Here is an 18,559-nt window from a genome sequence, read left to right on the forward strand (position 1 = left end):
AGGGCATTAATGCCATCCCCTTCAGTCCTGTCCAGACTAAACAGGTGCAGCTTCTGCAGTCCCTCCTCCTATGAGAGGAGATCCAGACCCCTCATCATCTTTGTGTCCCTCCTCTGCACCCTCTCCAGTAGCTCCTTGTCTTTTTTGTCCTAAGGAGCCCAGAATTGAGCACAGCACTCCAGATGTGGCCTCACTAGGGCCGAGTAGGGGGCAGGATCACCTCCCCCAGTCTGCCGGATGCACCCCAAGATCCCATTGGCCTCAGCAAATGTTCTCAAGTTGTGTCAGGGAAGGCTTTGAATAGATATTAGGAAAAAGTTCTTCACAGAAGGGATTATCAAGCATAGAAAGAGGCTGCCTAGAGAAGAGGCTGCTCCAGTCACTATCCCGGGAGGTATTTGAAAGATGTGCAGATGAGACAGTTGGGAACATAGTTTAGTAGTGAGCTTGGCAGCACTGGGTTAGGTGTTGGACTTGATGATCTTAAAGGTCTTTTCCAGCCTATGTGGTCTTTTGGTCCTCTACTGTATGGCATGCAGAACTTGATTCCAGTGGATGCCTTTGGACCATCCTAATTTCAGGTAGTAGATAAATGTATGCAAGTATTTGTGCTGCTTTTCCATTCATCTCTGAACTGAATTGCTACTTATAAGGAGTTGGGCTGTTGTATTTTGCTTTGCACTTTGCACATACTATGAACATGCAGCTTAAAACATTGGGATTATTCACCCTTATTTACTTCCTCTTGCTTTAGAAATAAACAAGCATTTGTGTCCAGGCTTTAATGCTGATTTAAATGCAGATACGCTGCTGTTTTTGTTGCAATCTTTCTGCCTCGATGGTAGCAGAGAGAGGAATTTTATTACATCAGCCAAACATGTGCTGGTAGGATCATTCTGTTGTTTTTCTTATACGTGTTGTTAGAAACAAGGGTGGCTCTATGGAGACAAATTTTGCAGGTAATGGGCTTCTACTTGCTGCTCCTTCATATGCAAATTTCCTAAAGGCAGAAGAAGTGTTTTCTTTTCGGTGTGTAAATGGCTGGTTTACATGGCTGCAGGAAGTTTTTTGCTTTAGAGATGTTGAGAGGAAAACCCACTATCACCAGCAGCACAAATGGGGACCGTGCTCCTGTTAAAAAAATTTGGTGGCTTTTTTAGCTAAATATGAGAACCGTGCTTAGAGTCACTCTTGTCATTACTGAACGTGCCCTGTTTGGGGTTATGTCGCTTCCTGCGTGGCCTTACGGTGAGGATGTAACAGGTTCTCTCCTGTTCCAGTTTCACTGGCTTTCTTCCCCATCTTCCCCACCGCACCCTCCCACTCCTCATTACTTGGAAAGGTGAATAGACCAAAGCACTCTTCCCCATTCTTGATGGTGGCTCAGTGTTTCTCTGTTGATTCGAGTGCAGTAACTTTCCTAAGAAGGCTTTTTTTGCTTTACTTGTTAACTGCGAATATAAGAGCCACTCTCCAGAGCAGTGTTTTTATTCCTCTGCATTTGTTGATGTTTGCATGCCAACCAAGCACACACTTGTCTCTTCAGATCCCAGATTATTTTGCTTTTTTGTTTTGTGTCCCTTCCCCTCTCATCCTCTCTTTTTTGTTTTCTAGGGGCTTCTTAGCAGAATTTTCTCTCCTGAATTTCATGATTTAGTCATTGCCATGCAGTTCAGGCCATCAAGCTAAAATTTCAGTTTTGCTCTCTTCCCAATGGGCTGTAACTAGTATTCTGTTTGTCCAATTAATATAAATCAGTTTATTTAGGCCTTTTGAAAACAAAACAAAACAAGAAAAATCAGCATTCAAAGATGCTCAAGATATTTTACCACGGAACATGTTAAGGAAGTCAATTAGAAGTTGCTCTCCAAGAGTACTCAGGAAACAGATAGTCTGTTCGCTTTTGGTTTGAATTTTTTTAACCAGTTGTTACCTATCTTCGTGGTGTTCTGCATATTTTTCCTGATGCTGCCTAGCATCAGGAAAAATATGGTTCGAAAGCTTCCAGTAAAAATGTTCCCATTGATTCCTCCATTTCAGATGATTTTGCTGAGTCGCAAATGTTTCTGAGATGTTTCAACTCTGCCAGCATATGTTCAAAACCAAAATGATGTTTCAGTATTTACTTTTCCTTGATGTGTTTTTCAGCCCCAGGTGTTTATAGCAGCATTGAGATTTGCAGGATAATATGAGTTGGCTTATCTACTGTCTTGTCAACCAGCAGGTGTGAATGGGGATCATTCCGACTTCTAATGTTCAGTTACAAAGTTCTAGATTAACGCTAGACTGATAAATTTTAGGTTCCAAAAGTAATCTGCAGGGTTTATAATGTATTCATACTGGTTACACTGAAGAACAGAATTTCTGTTCCCTCCATCTGAAACCTGTTAACTTACTAGGCATCATTTTTCTATAAATAAGTGTTTCAAAAATACACGTTGGTGAGAAATGTCTCTATTTTTGTCATGTTTTGTGTCTGCTCCAGCCAAGTTGGACTTTGCTTCTGCCTGTCAGGATTTTTGTGTTACACATATTTTTGTCTCCTCGGTTAGCATATTTTTCTGGTAAAAAATGTCCTTTGCATTCCTTGAGCAGAGGAGGAATTGTATGTCCAGAGATAGTTCAGACTTCATGGCAGTCAGAGCTGGATTGCTGGCTTTGAGACCACACTGGAATAGGTCAGAGGAGTGGAAAAAATGCCTCAGTGGTATGATTGCACAAGCATGGGCAAATGGTTTCTTGGAGCCTGGATGTCTATGAATGAAGCACCTGAAGGTGCTAATGCAGATGTCTCCTTTCTAATGTAATAGCTGTATAGAGGCCTGTACTTTGGTCTTCACTGTAACTGATGATTAGGGGTAATGAAACATGGACAGATGGATTTATTTTCTAGAATGACCATTCCTCATCTCGTAAAGCAGAAAGGCTTCTTTTACACGTGAAGTGTTTTGTTTGGTCCTCAGCCCTGCAATGGCAATCTATTTCTGCCTTGCACAAATTATTAAAACCCTTTTTCTGGTATAAATACTGCTTCTTTTCTCCAATCTAAGCAGATATCATGGGGCAAGAACAGTTTGAGGCATGGAAATTTCCACTTCCTTTGATGGCTAGCAAACCTAAACTGGTTTTTGGAAATCAGATCTGTGTTTATATGCAGATGAGGTGGTTTAAGTCTTTGCATTGAAATTCAGAGATGAAGGTGTGTAGAACCCAGCAGTCAGATATAGATTTCAGGTAGCCTTAGGGTTGGTTGGATGGTATTTCTCGGTCTTGTTTTGTGAAGAGATGAAGGACCATCTGTTACAGATACCTCAAAGATGAGGTTTTCTGCTCCTTCTAGTTGGATGCAATATTCATTATATGCCATTTGGCTTCTGAAAAGTCAAAATTACTCATTCAGTTCCCCTGACCTTTTTCAAATGCTGCTTTTAAACAGGCGGTGGATGTACCTATTCAAATGCTTACAACAGCAGATTTACCTTTTGGTTCTCAGGATTGTGTGTGATAGTTCAAGACAAAATAAGAATTCATCTTTCATTTTAGTTGAAAACTATGTAAAGTGTAGAAAGGCAGACACCTTAAATCAATGTGTCTTCAGTCTAAGTGGCCTGTATTTGAGCTTTCTGGCAGTTTGCTTTTTTGGCATTTTTAATTCTTTAGCTTGGTTATCAGTTTATTCTGAGCTGAGAAAATGCGAGTCCTTAAATCTTGTCAAAGACTTGCTTAAAGAAAAGCAGTACTGAGAATTGGGTTCATGGTGATGACAGATCATAATGAGTGCAAAATAAAGACGTAGGAAGTGGAATTATCATCATCCAGCCAAAATCACATTCTAGGTGCAGTGTGGACAGATTTGTTCCTTGTAGGAAAAGGTGGCACACATTTGCTTCCTTGTGCACTGTCTCATCGTCACTCTCTGTAAAAGTATCTTCTGTTTCATCAAGGTGTGAGTTTTGCACACCATCCCCAGATGTCTGTGAGCAATGATTGAAGTCACATCCTTTGCCTCCATGTAGTCCTTCATGCCAGGTAACCCTTGTTCTCTGCTATTGCTCTGAACAACGATGTTGAAGCAGGTTCTCCAGTCCCAAGGGCAGTCTGGATGGTGGGACTGCACTTGAAGTATCAAAGTTGTCTGTGCTTTTCTTGCGCAGAAATAGCAGCAAAGAAAAGTGATGCAACTTCAGCTGTGGTTTGGAGAAGTACTACACACTGTTTTCAGCTGGGGTAGGATTTAACACTTTGGTTTACAGGCTTTTGGTTTTTGGAGGTGGTGAAAGAAGTGTTTGTAGCCTGGAAATATTTTGTTAGAGTAGTGCAAGTCATTTTGGGAAATGTGGTTGTTGAAGCATTAGAAAATGCAATGACAGAGTTATCTTCTAGATACAAGCTTTACACCGTAAGTCAGGAAAAGAATAGGCAGAAGTCAAAAGCAGTACTTTATTTTCTTATTTGAACAAAATGAAGTGCAAAAAGTTGATATAACTAAAGGTCATTTTCATTTAAGTTATTACTAAGTGAGAATATGTGCAATATTAGTCTTTAGTAAGACAGCTCTCCTCCATCCCTGCAGCATAGGTCAAAAGTATCACTGTTATTTAATTGTTGTCCTTTTACACTGAATATAAAACCTTCAGGAGGATACAAACCACAGGAAATCTACTCTATCAGCACTTGCTATTATGTGTCATTATCATGAATAATTTGTGGGAAATGGAAGAAGATGACTGATAGTCCATGTTTGATATCTTTATCTTTCTCAATAAACAGTTACTAAAGTTCTTCATATTTGTTGAAGCATTAGGAATTTTTGTTTGCAGAGATTTCAAGGCATTAAGGTCGGTTTGAGCATAAGAATTGCATTTCTAATATTGCAAAAAACAGAAATTGTATCTTTAGCTGTCATCTGACTGGAGTTCAGAGAACAGGAAAAACATGTCTGGATTCAGGATAGCAGGGCTGTTTGTTTGTTTGTTTGTTTCTCAGAGGTGTTAAAAATAGCTGCATTGAATTCTCAGGTTTGGATACTACCCTGTGAACTGAGACACCTCTGTAATCAACTCTTCAACCTATAGAAACAGACCACTGTTAGCTCTTCTGTTCATCTAAAAAAGTCAAGATTAAGTTTTTAGGTGGTAACATAAGGTTCCTCAAGATAAGTTTTGAATTATTTCAGTGCAAGGGAAGAAAAAACCAAACTATACACACAGAAGTCATGACCTTGAAATACTAGTGTGACCTTTCAAATCCTTTCCTGCACACCTTCTGTAACAATACTCAGCAATACAAAAGGTGGCGTGGGAGTTGGTGGTGTTTTCTTGTTGGGGGGATTTCTCAATGAAATAGTTCCTGTTTCAGCCAGATGACTGGATGTTAAACAAGAGGAAAGCATAGTATGGGAATAGGCACTTTTATTACTGGGACAGAATATGAGATTTGCTTCAGGCTCTCTTATAGGGAGCAGGCAACATTCCCCAAAGTTCAGTCTGTCAGGGAGAGCTCATGGCATCATTTTCAGCAACACTGCTTGCTTGTGCATGATTTTCTTTGTGTGTGGTTAGTTGTTTTGTGTTTGGTGGCAGGACTGGTTGGGGGGAAGGGAATGGGAGGAAGTAGTTGTGTTCCTCGCTTCCCCTCCTGCTGATGTTTTTGTCTACAAAGAGAATTTTTTATTCCTGCTCAGTTCTAAGCACAAATGGATGTGTATCTAGCCAGTAACAGCTCCTTATTGTTTCCTTTGAAGGCCAGACAATGTCCTTTTGAATAGTGCATATTGGTGATCATCTTCAGAATGTTAGTATTAACTACATGGGTAAGGAATCTGAAATTCAGGAAAGAAGTAACAGACCTGGTGGGGAACTAACAGGTGTGGCATTTACTGATCCTAATGGACTTCTATAATTCATTGTAGCAAGAAGACTTAAATTTCTTTTTCCTGAGATAGTTGGGAGGGAGGCGTGTACTGGTGTCCTATTATAATCTGCAAAGAAAGAAGTTGATTCCTGTTTCACTGCTAAGCTGCTGATGTAATACCAGTATAGTGCCTGGAGAAACACTTGTGACTGTAATTACTAAGCAGATAATTACCTAGCTGCTTATTTAAATAACATCCTTTTGGAACTAGATGCACAGCTCGGACCTATAATAGCTGTTGTGAAAATGAGTGTGTCTCATGCAGCTTCTGTCTGTCTACCTTTTTTTTTTCTTCACAAATGTTTTGATAGCTGTAGTAGTATTACCCATACATTATCATACCCTAACTTGTGTTAATGATTACGTGTGTGTGTTGTGTTTTTCTCGCAGTGTCTGTCTTTGAACTTTGTAAGTTGTTGGTATTTTCTGTCACATGATTTATGATCCTTTTTCCAACAGCTTCCACTAACAGTAGAAAACACTTTTAAATATTTTGGAGAGTGGAAGTTAGCTCTTACACTAACTCCAGTGAAATTTCTGGAGAATCTCATCTTGTGGGATTCCCTCATAAATTTAACGGAAAAGTGAAGAACCTTGGTGTGAATGGCTTTATATCAGAGCTGCTCAAATGGGTCAGCCTCACTTACGCTCATGGGGAAATGTGCAGCCATCTGACAGCCTGTGCAAAAAAACAAAGGGCTGTTTTTGAAGTGAGAATGCTTATGCTGTGCTTTCACTGCTTGCTTCATTTCTTCTCACATGGAGATTGTTCTGCTTCTACCACTAAGAGAAACCCGTAATGTTTATTACAAGAGCAGTGGTTTTATTGTGCATGTTTGTAATCTACTCATCAAGTGTCTTATTTTAGTTTTTGTCCATACAGAACATGATGCTCTGCAGCTGCCATTAATTTACATTTTTAACTCTAGTAGCAGAAGGTGGGCACAATAGGCTGAAATGCTTCAACCCTCCTGATAAACCATGTGCCTGTCACAGTGGGGCTGTGTCATAGAACTTCCACTTGCTTAGTTTGCATTTTCAGAATGACTTCCAACATCTTCCTCAGCTTAAAAAAGACAAAGACCCGACAGCTGGAATGTTCAGCTCACAGGTTCCCTATGAAGGGTGTACCTGCTTGGACCTGCTGGGGGAAGAAACTCATCAGGGCTGTGTCGTAAAGAATGTGTGGCAGCAGTTGGATGTACATGCCAGAAGAGGGAATGTGAGGCAGGGAAGAGACTCCTGTGCTGAGAACAGGTTTCTGTCCTTGCCACTTCCACAAAACTCCTCTTGAGGTTTTTGGAGCTGCCCTCTAATTGCATCCTTTGTGTACTGGGTGTTTAACTCTGAGATCACGAGCTGAGAGGAGAAGGACATCAACTGGTCTTTAAGGGACACAACACAAGGAAGGAGAAAGATTCAAGCATTACAAGATTGTAGGATTAACTGCTCTCCAAAGTATCTTCAAATAGATACCAAATTATTAGACATCATCAATTTTAGCATAAGGGAGGATGTGTGTGTGTGTTCTTTGCGTGGATATTGAGGCTCTTGCAATGCCTGTGCTGTGGGGCGTATCTGTGGAAGGGAGTTGGTTTATTAGGTGTGATGCACTCTGATCTGGCAGGGCTGAGTGGGGCAGAAGAATCCCTAAGGAAATGCACTGATGGATGTGCAGAGCACCCTTTCAGTCCAGGTTGTGGGAACCAAGGTGTAGCATCATGCTCAGAGGGATGAAGTAACAAAATACTGACCAGCTGCTCATGAAGCATCTGCTGAGAGAGGCAGGAGGCACTTTGGGGACTGTAGGAAGTGAGTGTGCAATTTAAGACTCTGCTGCGAGGCATGTGCAGAGCCAGGCCAAATTCAAGCTCTACAATCATTTACAAGACAGGTATTCCCTAACTTTTGAGTTTGCTTCTCTTAATTACTGTGCAGGGTGCTTGATTGTCATGTGCTATAAACAAGCAGTTGTGAGCAGGTGAAGTGACTATTACTGAAAATACTGGAATCTTTTCATTTTTGGCATTAAGGAGTCTGCCTCAATGCTGAATTCAAGTCACATGTGATGTTTGCAACTGACTGTGGATTGTGCAGATGCTTTCACTTAGTGGAATAGGAAGACCCTTTTTTCTAGATACTTTTTGTTTATAGTAAATGGTTTAGGTGTACTGCTTTTTCTCCTGCAGGCCAAATTCTAAACAAAGAAAACGCCATTCAAAATATTTGTACGGGACAAAGTAGCAATATAAGTGTTCTTTCACTGTTCACTTTAACATATCTAAGATTTGGGACTAACTAGGGTCCAGAGCCAACAGCTCTCTTCCCGTGGATAATCTGTGATTATGCTGTGATAATCAGAGAAAATATCACTGGATTTGGGCAGGCAAAAATACATCACAGAAATTCTTTCGGCTTTCATGTACAATATATTTCAGATGACATTGCCTGGAGCCCACACTAGCATTTTTTCTAAAAGGAAAGAAAGAAACACACTAGGAGACAACTCTGTCTCCTACTCTTCTGGAGTAGGATACTACTCCAGAAGTAGTACCTACTGTGGAATGCAGTTACTTCTGGGGGGAAAAAAAATAATATTATTTTTATGTTGCAGAAGAAGATGCAGGGTTTTTTCCTGCTGCTTAGCCAGTAAAGGTTTGAGTCTTTGAGCTTAGATGTGGTGTTCTATCAGTTTACCTGTTACAGCAAGAGAAGCGTCTCCAGACTTTGAGGAGTTTGGGAAAAGCTATGGGTTTCTGGAGGAAACTATGTTGTTTTATTTTTAGCTGTGTGATCAATGCTGATTTGAAGTCTAACCTATGTTATTTCTTAGGGATGATATGCTAAAAGACACATTCAATTCTGTCTAATTTTCCTTCGATTGTGAAAAGCCACTGCACATTGCCAGCATGAACTGACTATTGCTGGCTTGTAACTTAGCGTAGCTTTTTTGATGACTTCTCATCTCCTGAACTATTTTTTGCATGGCACCAAAATGTTCATTAGCATTAGTTCCTTATGTTTTACTGTGTGTTAGTAAAATACTTTATGAATATGTTTTATGAACATGTTCCAGAATGGTATCTCTTTCTTGTGTTAGTGAGAGAATATTTTTCTTTTATTAATGTTTCTTTTTGGTAGAATAAAGGTAATAAAACCTTGACTTTTACAAGCATAGGTCCAGTTTGTTATTGATTTTATTTTCCTGGCTTTAGCATCCAGCTACTGTCTTTCATCTCAACTTAACCTTTGGGTTGGAGTTCTTCAGTAATGTCTACTTTCCCTTAGTTACTCTAATTACAGCACCTTTGGAATCATCACTTCTCCTTTTATTAATTGACCTTCCATGATAACCTCTCTTTTTGATAATTTAAATAATTAAGTGCTTTGCGTTTCTTGCTGCAAGGCATTTTCTACTCTTGAATGATTTTTACAACTGTTACTGACCTTTGCTTTTTCAGCTGCATTTAAGCAGCGAGATGTAGGCATTGCAATTCTGTGGAGTATTTCATTGTTGGTGGTCTTTATATGTGGAGCAGAAACTGTTTTCAGTGTATTCCCCTTACTCCTTCCCTAACGTGAACGTGGCTGTGAGATTAGTCCCTTTTGCTGCAGTCTCCAGTTGGTTACATATGTTTAGGGATTTATCTGCTCTGACCCTCACACCTCTCGTGTAAGGTCCTGCCTGGTAGACTTTCAGTCCCATGGTTGGAAGACTGGGGTGTTATTCTGCAGAGCCGTTAGCTGGAGGGTGAGATGAATGATAGCTCCACTGGATAGCTTTGTCTCTTTGCCATAGGAAAGTCTGAGAAAAAAAATCTATGCTTGTCTCTGTATGATAATGCCAGTGTCTGAGAGAGTTGGAAGGTCTTGTGTGATTAGATTTCAAAGTACTGTTGTTATTCTAGAATCAATTTGAGAATACTTTGCATTATGTAGATAACACTGTTGTAATTGCTGTGGGATGTGCACCAAAGGATTGTAAAACTCATCCAGTAAAAAGTACCAAAGCATTTTGCACTGTTCAAAGCACGGCCAGCCTGCTTTCTGCTGGAGAATATCAGATGTTTTTCTCTTTCAAGTTGTTGGCTTTAAATCCTCCAGGCATGTCCTAATCAATGCCTGGCATATGAAATTAGCTAATGCTCTTAACTGCAGTGTGGTACTTCTTGTGAGAGAGGGTGCAATGTATTTAAAGGCTTTGATGGAACAATGCCTCAGTCTCCTGTACTCAGCAGGTTCCTTTTCCCTTCTGAACAGGATACGAGGGAGCTTCCAGAAGTCAGCCAAGATGAATATGGTGAAGAGGATCATGGGCCGGCCCCGGCAGGAGGAGTGCAGCCCGCAGGACAACGCGCTGGGCCTGATGCACCTGCGGCGCCTCTTCACCGAGCTCTGTCACCCTCCACGGCACATGACCCAGAAAGAGCAGGAAGAAAAGCTTTACATGATGTTACCAGTGTTCAACAGGGTAAGCCGGGCAATTTGCAAGAAGTGTTTTCTTTGTTTGAATTGTCTGCTCATATTTTGTATTCCCATGACCTTTTGGTTCTAGCACAAGAGGTTTTCTCCCATTGGCATCCTTTCAGTTTTCCCCTTGTCCTCCAAAGCTTACCTTTGGAGTTTTCCTTTTCTTATCACTTTTTCTCAAGTGCAACCCACAGCTGCATGTAGACTGACAGCTTTTCTGCTGTGCTCACTGCTATTACAGTCATCCGATTTCCAACCTAAATCTTGGGAGCAAGTTTATATTCGCTTTTTTTTTTGTGTGGCAGAACTGTCCTTGAGTCTAAATAACTCTTCTCCTTTCTTTGCGTTTATTGTACTGATGCATATTTAGAGGTAGCAATCATAATATGTCCTGTCAACTTGGTTTTTCTAGACTACATGAGCTGAACAATTTTAATTTCTCATGTGATATGTTCTCTATGTTCTTATCATCCTTGTAGGCCTTTTTTTACGTATTGAGTCTGAATCCCCCTTTGTGGACAAGGGAGATTTTGGACAAGCGATCTGTAGGGAAGATATAATGGCCACTTTTACTGTGGCCTTCATATTTCACTACTCCCTTGTACTCAGGCACTGAGATTTTGTTTGGAGGGAGAACTATGGCAGCAGTCACTGAAATTAATTGGAACTAAATGCTCCTGATATATCTTACATCACTCAGTTACCCTGCCAGGTTATTGTGAATAATAATTTTGATGGTAGCTTTAGGGTCATGAAAGACCAGTAGGTACAGATCCGGCTTTCTTTCTTTTTTCCCCTGCTGTGTGCTCTTACTCCTTACTTCTTCTTGGGTGATAGCTTTGTGCTTATCTATGCTACCCCAGAGGACTGGAATAATCCAAAAACCAAGAGGCTATTTAGTTGAAAGCGTGGCTTATGAAGGAGTTGGACACTGAGCTGCTTGCATGCTTGTGCTGGTTTTGCTGGGATAGAGTTAATTTCTTTATAGTAGCTAGTGTGAGCTGTGTTTTGGATTTGTGCTGGAGATAATGCTGATAATATGGGGGTGTTGTAGTTATTGCTTGAGCAGTGCTTACACAGAGGCAAAGCCTTTCTGCTCCTCACCCCACTCCACCAGTGAAGAGTCTGGGAGTGCAAATGGAACTGGGAGGAGACACAGTGACCCCAGATGACCCAGTGGATATCCCTTACATACACTGTCAGGCTCAGCCTATAAAACAGGGAGAGGAAGGAGAAGGAGGTGGGGGGATGTTCAGGGTGGTTTGTCTTCCCAAGACACTCATGATGGGGCCCTGCTCTCCTGGAGAAGGCTGGGCACCTGCTTGCCCATGGAAAGCAGCGAATGAATTCCTTGTTTTGCTTTCCCTATTAAATTGTCTTTATCTCAACTCATGAGTTTTCTACCTTTCACCCTGCTGTTTCTGTGCCCTGTTCCACCTGAGAGCAATGAGCTGGTGTGGTGCTTAGCTGCCAGTTGAGGTTAAACTACAACAATGCTGTGTAGAAAAATTAATCCTAGTCAAGACATAGTTTTTCTAGGATTTTCAGTCTACTAGGTGGTGTGCTTTAGTGGATGGATCACTTGAATGCCATTCTGTTGCCCTAGGTCTTACTTCTACTGGTAACCTGTTGTGTGAGTTTGGGAGAAGTAAGTTCAGTTCATATGCCTCCTCTTTGATTTAGCTTCTTGGATTATATGCCCTTTAGTTATGGACTTTCTTGATTTGTTTTTACAAATTAGCACAGTAGAATCTTAATCTTGCCTTGAGCCTCTGAAGGTTATTTTGATGCAGTTATGCTTAGAAATCTCCCTCTGGTGGTTATATGAGGCTGACGCTTCTGAAAAATAGAATGCCCCCAGTTCAGCTTCTTCAGCACTTAACTCTGATCTGCAGGTGGAGAAGAATTTTTCTTAGCCTATGTGGTAACTGGCAGAAGCATTATATCTATAGAAATTGCAGTTGGTGATACTACTGAGTTTAAGTAAAACTAGGGTAGCAATGCATGTACAGCAGTCTAAGGAAAGACTTTGATTAAACTTCTGAGATGAAAAAAAAAAGTTAAGTTTTAATTTCTCCATTGTTTCTGCCTTTTCTGTTTCCTGTTTTCTTTCTTAATTCACATCTTCACCCTCCCTTTACGCCACTTGCTGGCTTTGTCCTAATTCTCCACTCCTCCTCTGGACTCTGCTGAAGCCTAGTTGAAGTTACTTCATGTCTTTGCACCACTTGTTCTAACTGTCCTTCATTCATCTCATGTGCTGAAGCATTCTGAAAAACAAATCGGTAGCCCCAAGTTTTCTTTTTACTTCATCCAAATCAGCTCTTATCTTAAGTAATCTCAGGTACCGTTTATATTCTTGAACAGATCGATGGTTTCTGTGATTTCTGTCTGTGTGAATGCATCTTGGCTACTCTTTTCCTCAGTTTTCCTCTTTTTTCTAGTAGCTTTTCCTCTCCCAGGTTCCCCATGTCTCTTTTCTATTCTTGGCAGAATCCATCTATTCTTGGCAGAATCCACCTAGTTTTGTTTATGGGCTCTTTTCTCTTGAGTCCTAGAGACTCTTTTGTACCCTTCTTTACTGAAGTAAACTTGGTGGTGAAGTCACATTCTTACGTGTTTGCCAGATGTTGTGTTTTTCAGTCCTACTTCTGGTTGTTTTCTTCCCCTTTCCTTTTTCCCCCCCTCCTCAGTTTTCTTGTTTAGTTTTGACATCACTGTCCTCAAGCTCTACCTCCTTTGAGCTTGTGAGCTTCTTGGAGCTGTCCTTTGTGCCACAGATGCAGCCTATTGCCAGGTGTTGTCACTTCAGTTTTTAGTCTCTAAAATCTGGATCATAGCTTGGCATGTTGAGGAAAGCAGGTGTTGTTTCTGCTCTTTCACTTCCTTTCTTGCAGACCTTGATAACTGTTATCAGTCATCGATGAACTGGGATAGTGAAACCCAAACAAAACTGATTTTTCTTGGTCAGTCAGGTCTCATCCTGTCTCTGTTATAGGGGGATTTTCCCCCTGTATTTCATGTAAAGGGATTCTTGTTTTCCTGTATTCAAGAGGCTGAGCAGTTGTGATGCCATCTATTTCCACTTTTGCAGTTTACCTCTTTACCTCTTACCTGTAGATTCCTGGTTAATGCCACCTTCTTCTTTTGATGTTCACATACAGAGTCTGCTGTGGTGGCATCCTCAGCTCGTCTAGTTTCATGTCTTCTGGAGTGTCAGCTCTTGATGGTACAGCTTGTATTGGAACAATCCTGCTAACTTAGCAACTCTGCAGGTCACAGCAAGACAAACTGATTGGAATAAAAAATAGTACAAGAAAAAAAATCTCATTTTCTAAAGAGTCTTGGAAGAGCTTGCAGTGGCAGATATGCTAAATCTTGGTTCACTCTAAAATTCTGACACAACTTCTCTCTGAGAAGGGACACTTCTGCTGTCAGGAATCACTAGAACATTATTTAGAAGTTCCTTTCTAAATTTTTTCTTGTTTCTCAAACATAATCCAAAGCTGCGGATGTTTTAAGTGATCAATTAATAACTTCACTCAAATTTAGACTCTGAATCCATCCATCAGTTACTTTGCATGGTTGTCTTTATTCTGTTGAAGATTTTTAAATGTGATTTATTACTTTTTCTGTTACTGCCTTAAGCAAAGGTTATGAGAAGGGAATATAGGTGACCTTGCCCCTGATAAGTAACAGCTGCGTTAATTACCCCAAACAGCCTCACCCCTGAGGAGTCACAGCTGTAACCAGTAAAGATAAGTGTGATAAAAGGGAGTGGGTTAGCTGGTGAGGGGAATGATGGTGGAGGAGAATCATGAATAGGAGAGGATGAAGAAGAAGAAGGATCCTGGGGTGAGAGAATCCCTGCTGTGAGGTCAGTCTGGGTCTGCAGTCAGAGCCTGTTGTTGGAACCTGCGGTCACAGTCTAGCTGGGTAAAAACCTGCAGTCAGTCTGCGCCCTGATCCCTGCAGTCACAGTTTAGCAGGAGATAACCTGCAGTCGGGGGCTGCAAGGGAAACTCAGGTGGGAGCTTGCTGCAGCCAGAGTCAGTGAATAGTTGGAATCAGACTGGCTAAGCTGTAAAGAGGAATAAACCAGGACCCTTTTCATGCTGTGTGTAACAAAAAGTCTGTGTCTGGGCTCATTTCTACCCTCTAAAAGAGGGCTTCTGCAACAATTGTGTATCATAAAAGCATTTTCTGTTACAAGAATTGGGATGTCTATTTTAGGAGGAGAAACTCCAAACAAGTTGTAAAGCTCAAATCAAAACTTCTGTGCCATCCCTTATTGTGTAGTCCACAATGTCTCCTATACCAGAGCGGTGAGCTGTTGGAAGTGGGAGCTGCATTTCTTTGGCCGGAATCAATGTGTGTGTTTGTGCACAAAATGCAGTAAGGAGTCCTGGGAGAAGCATTATTTTTGCTGAGTGCAGAGATGTAGAGTGAAGACGGTAACTCTGCTTCCCAGAGGCATCCAAGTGGCTAGCAGTAGGCAGCCAGTTAAAAAACCAGGATATCCAGGAGCTCTTTTGAGGCTTTCTTGCTTAGCCATGGATTTGAGTTTCTTCCTTTCATCAGAGGCATCTCAAGTTTTGTGTGACATGCAGCTTCATTTCTTTATTTGGAGGATTATTAATCAGTAAATTTAGCAGAGCTAAAGCATTCTTAAGTTTGGTTTATAGGTAGAGCATGTCTCAAACCTGCTGTAGATAAAACAATCTTGCTAGTTCTGGTAATGAGTGGGTTTACAGACCATTTCTTTTTCTTCATTGTTCAGGGAGGCTTGTGAAATGATGAATCACGTAGTAATGAAAAGCTAAATTGGTGCATAATTAACAAAAGATTGGCCCTGTGGAAGAGTACTCAAAAGGCTCCTTTCAGAGTTCAGTGGGTTTGTGGAAGCACTGCTCTACCAGCGTGCTGGTAATGCGTGTGCAGTATGTGAGTAAAGTGGATGGAATGATGAAGAGGCTGGTTTTGAATAAGTGGTACATTGTTACATTATCTTAAAAGAGCCTTGCTTTTCCTTATTAAAAAGATGATATACTGCTAAAATGTGTAACATCCTGTTTTTTGGTATCACTTTTAGTCAATGAGTATACAAATATCCAATGGAGATGCTTATTCTACAGAGTGCAAACTCGTTTATGGGGCAACTAATTAAAATCCACTTGACCTCAGTTTACCTTTTACTGTAACTTTGAGTTCTCTGCATTTCCTGGAAACTGCTGACAAATCTGAGCAAGCTCAGGACAGGTAACTTGGGCCCATAGTTTTTCCTCTTGACTTGGTCTGGGTGAAAGAGCTTTAAACAATTAGTGATGACAAGACGATAGTGTGCACTCTGGTCTAGATAATCTTGCTTTTGTCGTGAACATGCAAACCTCAAGGCCCTCTTTCCTTACTGCTTTGTGGAAGTTAGGGACTCTTGGATGAATTGGCAGATGATGCAGACAACTGCAAAAGGAGGCCTTGTGAAATATTTAGGGAAACTTGGATTGTCTGTACTAGGTACCGTTGTGTAGTCTGGGATTCAAATGAGGGGTGTTTTTCTTGGTCTGCAGAAAACAGTTGTCTGCCTGTAATGTCTGGTCTCCCATTTCCTTGCTTTAATGATAATGGTGGTTGAAATTTCCAGTGTGAGAAATACTTATGCCTTTGGTGAAAACTATTTTTATTTTGAGGAAACTGAGTGTTTCATTTCAATGTTGTATTTCTGGCTCCATTTCATCATGACTTTGCAATGCAAGTAGACAGGAAAAATATTTTTGGCTGTTTTGTGATGTGCCGGAGCAACTGATACTAAGGGAGGTAAGAAGTCAAACTTGTACAAAGGTTATTCTTCCTTCTGCCTTTTAAGTCTTCTTCAGTGACTTAGGGGTTCCAAGGTTAGCTGGCACCAGAATTGCCTTGCATCCCTGTTGGCTGTAATCATGGATTTCACTGGTTGTCCCTGGACTTGAGCGTGACCTTAGCCAAGTATGTCAGCAGCTCAGCTGTAATAGGATAACTGGGTCACCCAGAGAAAAGAGACAAGGGTGAAGCAGCTGTTGAGTCCAAATCAATTGTACTGTTGTGGAACACATCCTGCTTCTGGGAGGCCAGCATAACCAGTCGAACTTCAGTTTTGCTAGAAAAATACCGTTGTCTTTTATGCTCATCAGGGATACTCCTGAAGGTTAAATAAATATCTATAAGGGAGAAAAATTTAAACAAGCAGAGACTGTTCAGGTGTTGAGCAGGCTATTCTGTTTCTTTAGCACTAACACAAGTGATGATAGCATAATTTGGATTGCATGGTTTGGTAACGAATATCGTGGGTTTATTGTGACCATTTCAGTACAAGTTTTACATTGGAAATGTGGATAAGGGCTCTTTTTTGTGCAGTGTTGAATAAAGAGTAAATTACTGCAGCAACTAGCTAATCCATTTTGAGATAATGTGTTCCACAGCTTAGTGCAATACCACAGAGTTAACACATTTCTCCCTGTTATATGTGATTTAATACATTATTTAATAACAAAATCAATGCCTAATCATGAAGAATAAGTTATTAGAATTAAGTGACAGTTTATTAAAAAAAAGCCTGCTGTTGTGTTCAGGAGGATCTCAGAAGAGGAGTGTAAGTCCTTGGGATATCAGCAACATGGGAGGCTTCCTGGCATTGTCAGTTTATTGAGGAAGGACGTAACAGGGCAGTTCTGATTCTCAGTCCCTTAAAAGACTAAACACGTGTCATTCTATTTAGGTCCAGTAGGTAGTAAAGGAGTTGATCTTAAAAACAGGAGTCCTGTTGGAGAATTTGGTCTGGTACCTGTTCTTTACGCCATTAAATGCAATCTCAGTTTTTTGGGGTTCTGCAGGGTTTTCATCTTGCAAGAAAATGTACAACTCTCTTTTCCCCTCCATTAATCACATTTTACCTCCCTGAATGGAGTCTGAATTCCAGCTCTGAATGTATCTTAGAGCATGGACTGTGCAAACCAGTGCAGTGATGAATGCTGCAGCATGTAAAGAAAAACTTGTAATCTCCATAGGACTACCTCTTCACAAAGAAACATGGTAGTTTGTAGTGATCCTTGTAAATGGAATGATTTTAATGCCTCCATTTTTCTCTTGGTTTAGGTGTTTGGAAATGCTCCTCCAAGTACAATGACAGAGAAATTTTCTGACCTCCTGCAGTTTACTACTCAAGTGTCACGATTGATGGTGACTGAAATCCGACGGAGAGCATCGAATAAGTCCACAGGTATTGCATGGGGCAGGAGGGTGGCCTTTCCCACATCTGTGCATCATGATTTTCAGATCAGTCAGAATACTGGGAGCTGCCATTCACAGCAACTGTGCAGGTTCAGAAACAGAATTTTTAGCAAGGAAAATGTGTTGTCTTTTGTTTCTTTGGACTGAGAGAGAGAGGAGGAGGTAGAAGAGGTTAGATGTTTCCTCCCTGGGTTATGGAGAAAGCTGAGTTCCACAGAATTCCAACAGATGAGAGAGAGAGGGGCGCTAACTGAGTTGCATGACCTACTAGGAGAGGGAGGCCAAGAACATGCATGTGAACAGCTGCTGTATCTTGCCTGAGGTGCCTGTTGGTGGTGTGTTGTGTCACTTGGATACGTTAACATTCCAAAACTATGCATTTTAAATTAGCTGCTGGCCAGGAAGCTAATAAGATGTGAAAGTACAGCAATTCCCACGTTAGGGACAACACTACCAGCCCTAGAAAAATGTCAGTGGACTCCTCTTCTTCTATGATTATTGAATGTCAGGGTGAGATTTGGTTCTGTTGACCCCTGAATGTATCAGGACCTGATCTTGTATTGTCAGTTGCATAACTGAGGACAATGCATCAAGAGGGCAGTTTCACTAGCTTTCCTCTTAGACTTCCTTTTTGGAAGAGGAATGCTTCCAAGAAGTATCAAGTCTTTCCCTACTAGATAATTTTAAGATCTGTGTTGTGTTCTCAGTTTGAATTTGGTGGTAAATGAGGACTGGAAAAGGCTGTGAAAATTATTGTGCAGGAAGTCAGGAGTCACAAACTGTGCCAATTACAATATATTTCCATTTTAAGTAGAGTGACTAACAGTGAAACATTCCAGATGGCTAAACAGATATCATAGACAAAACCTGTTCTCTATGGGTAAACAGGCGCAAAATGTCTTTTCTTTGAGTA

At 40.8% G+C, this 18,559-nt stretch overlaps 1 protein-coding gene across 8 annotated transcripts in view; it reads left to right on the forward strand.

Moving 5' to 3' along the window:
* The window catches only part of WDFY3 (WD repeat and FYVE domain containing 3), a 151,818-nt gene that overhangs the window by 38,878 nt on the left and 94,381 nt on the right, over positions 1 to 18,559 (forward strand). For all 8 annotated transcript variants that reach the window (XM_066186492.1, XM_066186485.1, XM_066186488.1 and 5 more), the window contains 2 exons: positions 10,174 to 10,384; positions 17,512 to 17,635. In XM_066186492.1, the coding sequence (XP_066042589.1) occupies positions 10,205 to 10,384; positions 17,512 to 17,635 (304 nt within the window). In that variant the 5' untranslated portion in view covers positions 10,174 to 10,204. The remainder of the gene's footprint in view (positions 1 to 10,173; positions 10,385 to 17,511; positions 17,636 to 18,559) is intronic.

The sequence above is a fragment of the Chamaea fasciata genome, unplaced genomic scaffold (genome assembly GCF_029207755.1).
Source record: "Chamaea fasciata isolate MVZ Bird 193981 ecotype frontalis unplaced genomic scaffold, bChaFas1.0.hap1 SCAF_6, whole genome shotgun sequence".
NCBI classification, from domain to species: Eukaryota; Metazoa; Chordata; class Aves; order Passeriformes; family Sylviidae; genus Chamaea; species Chamaea fasciata.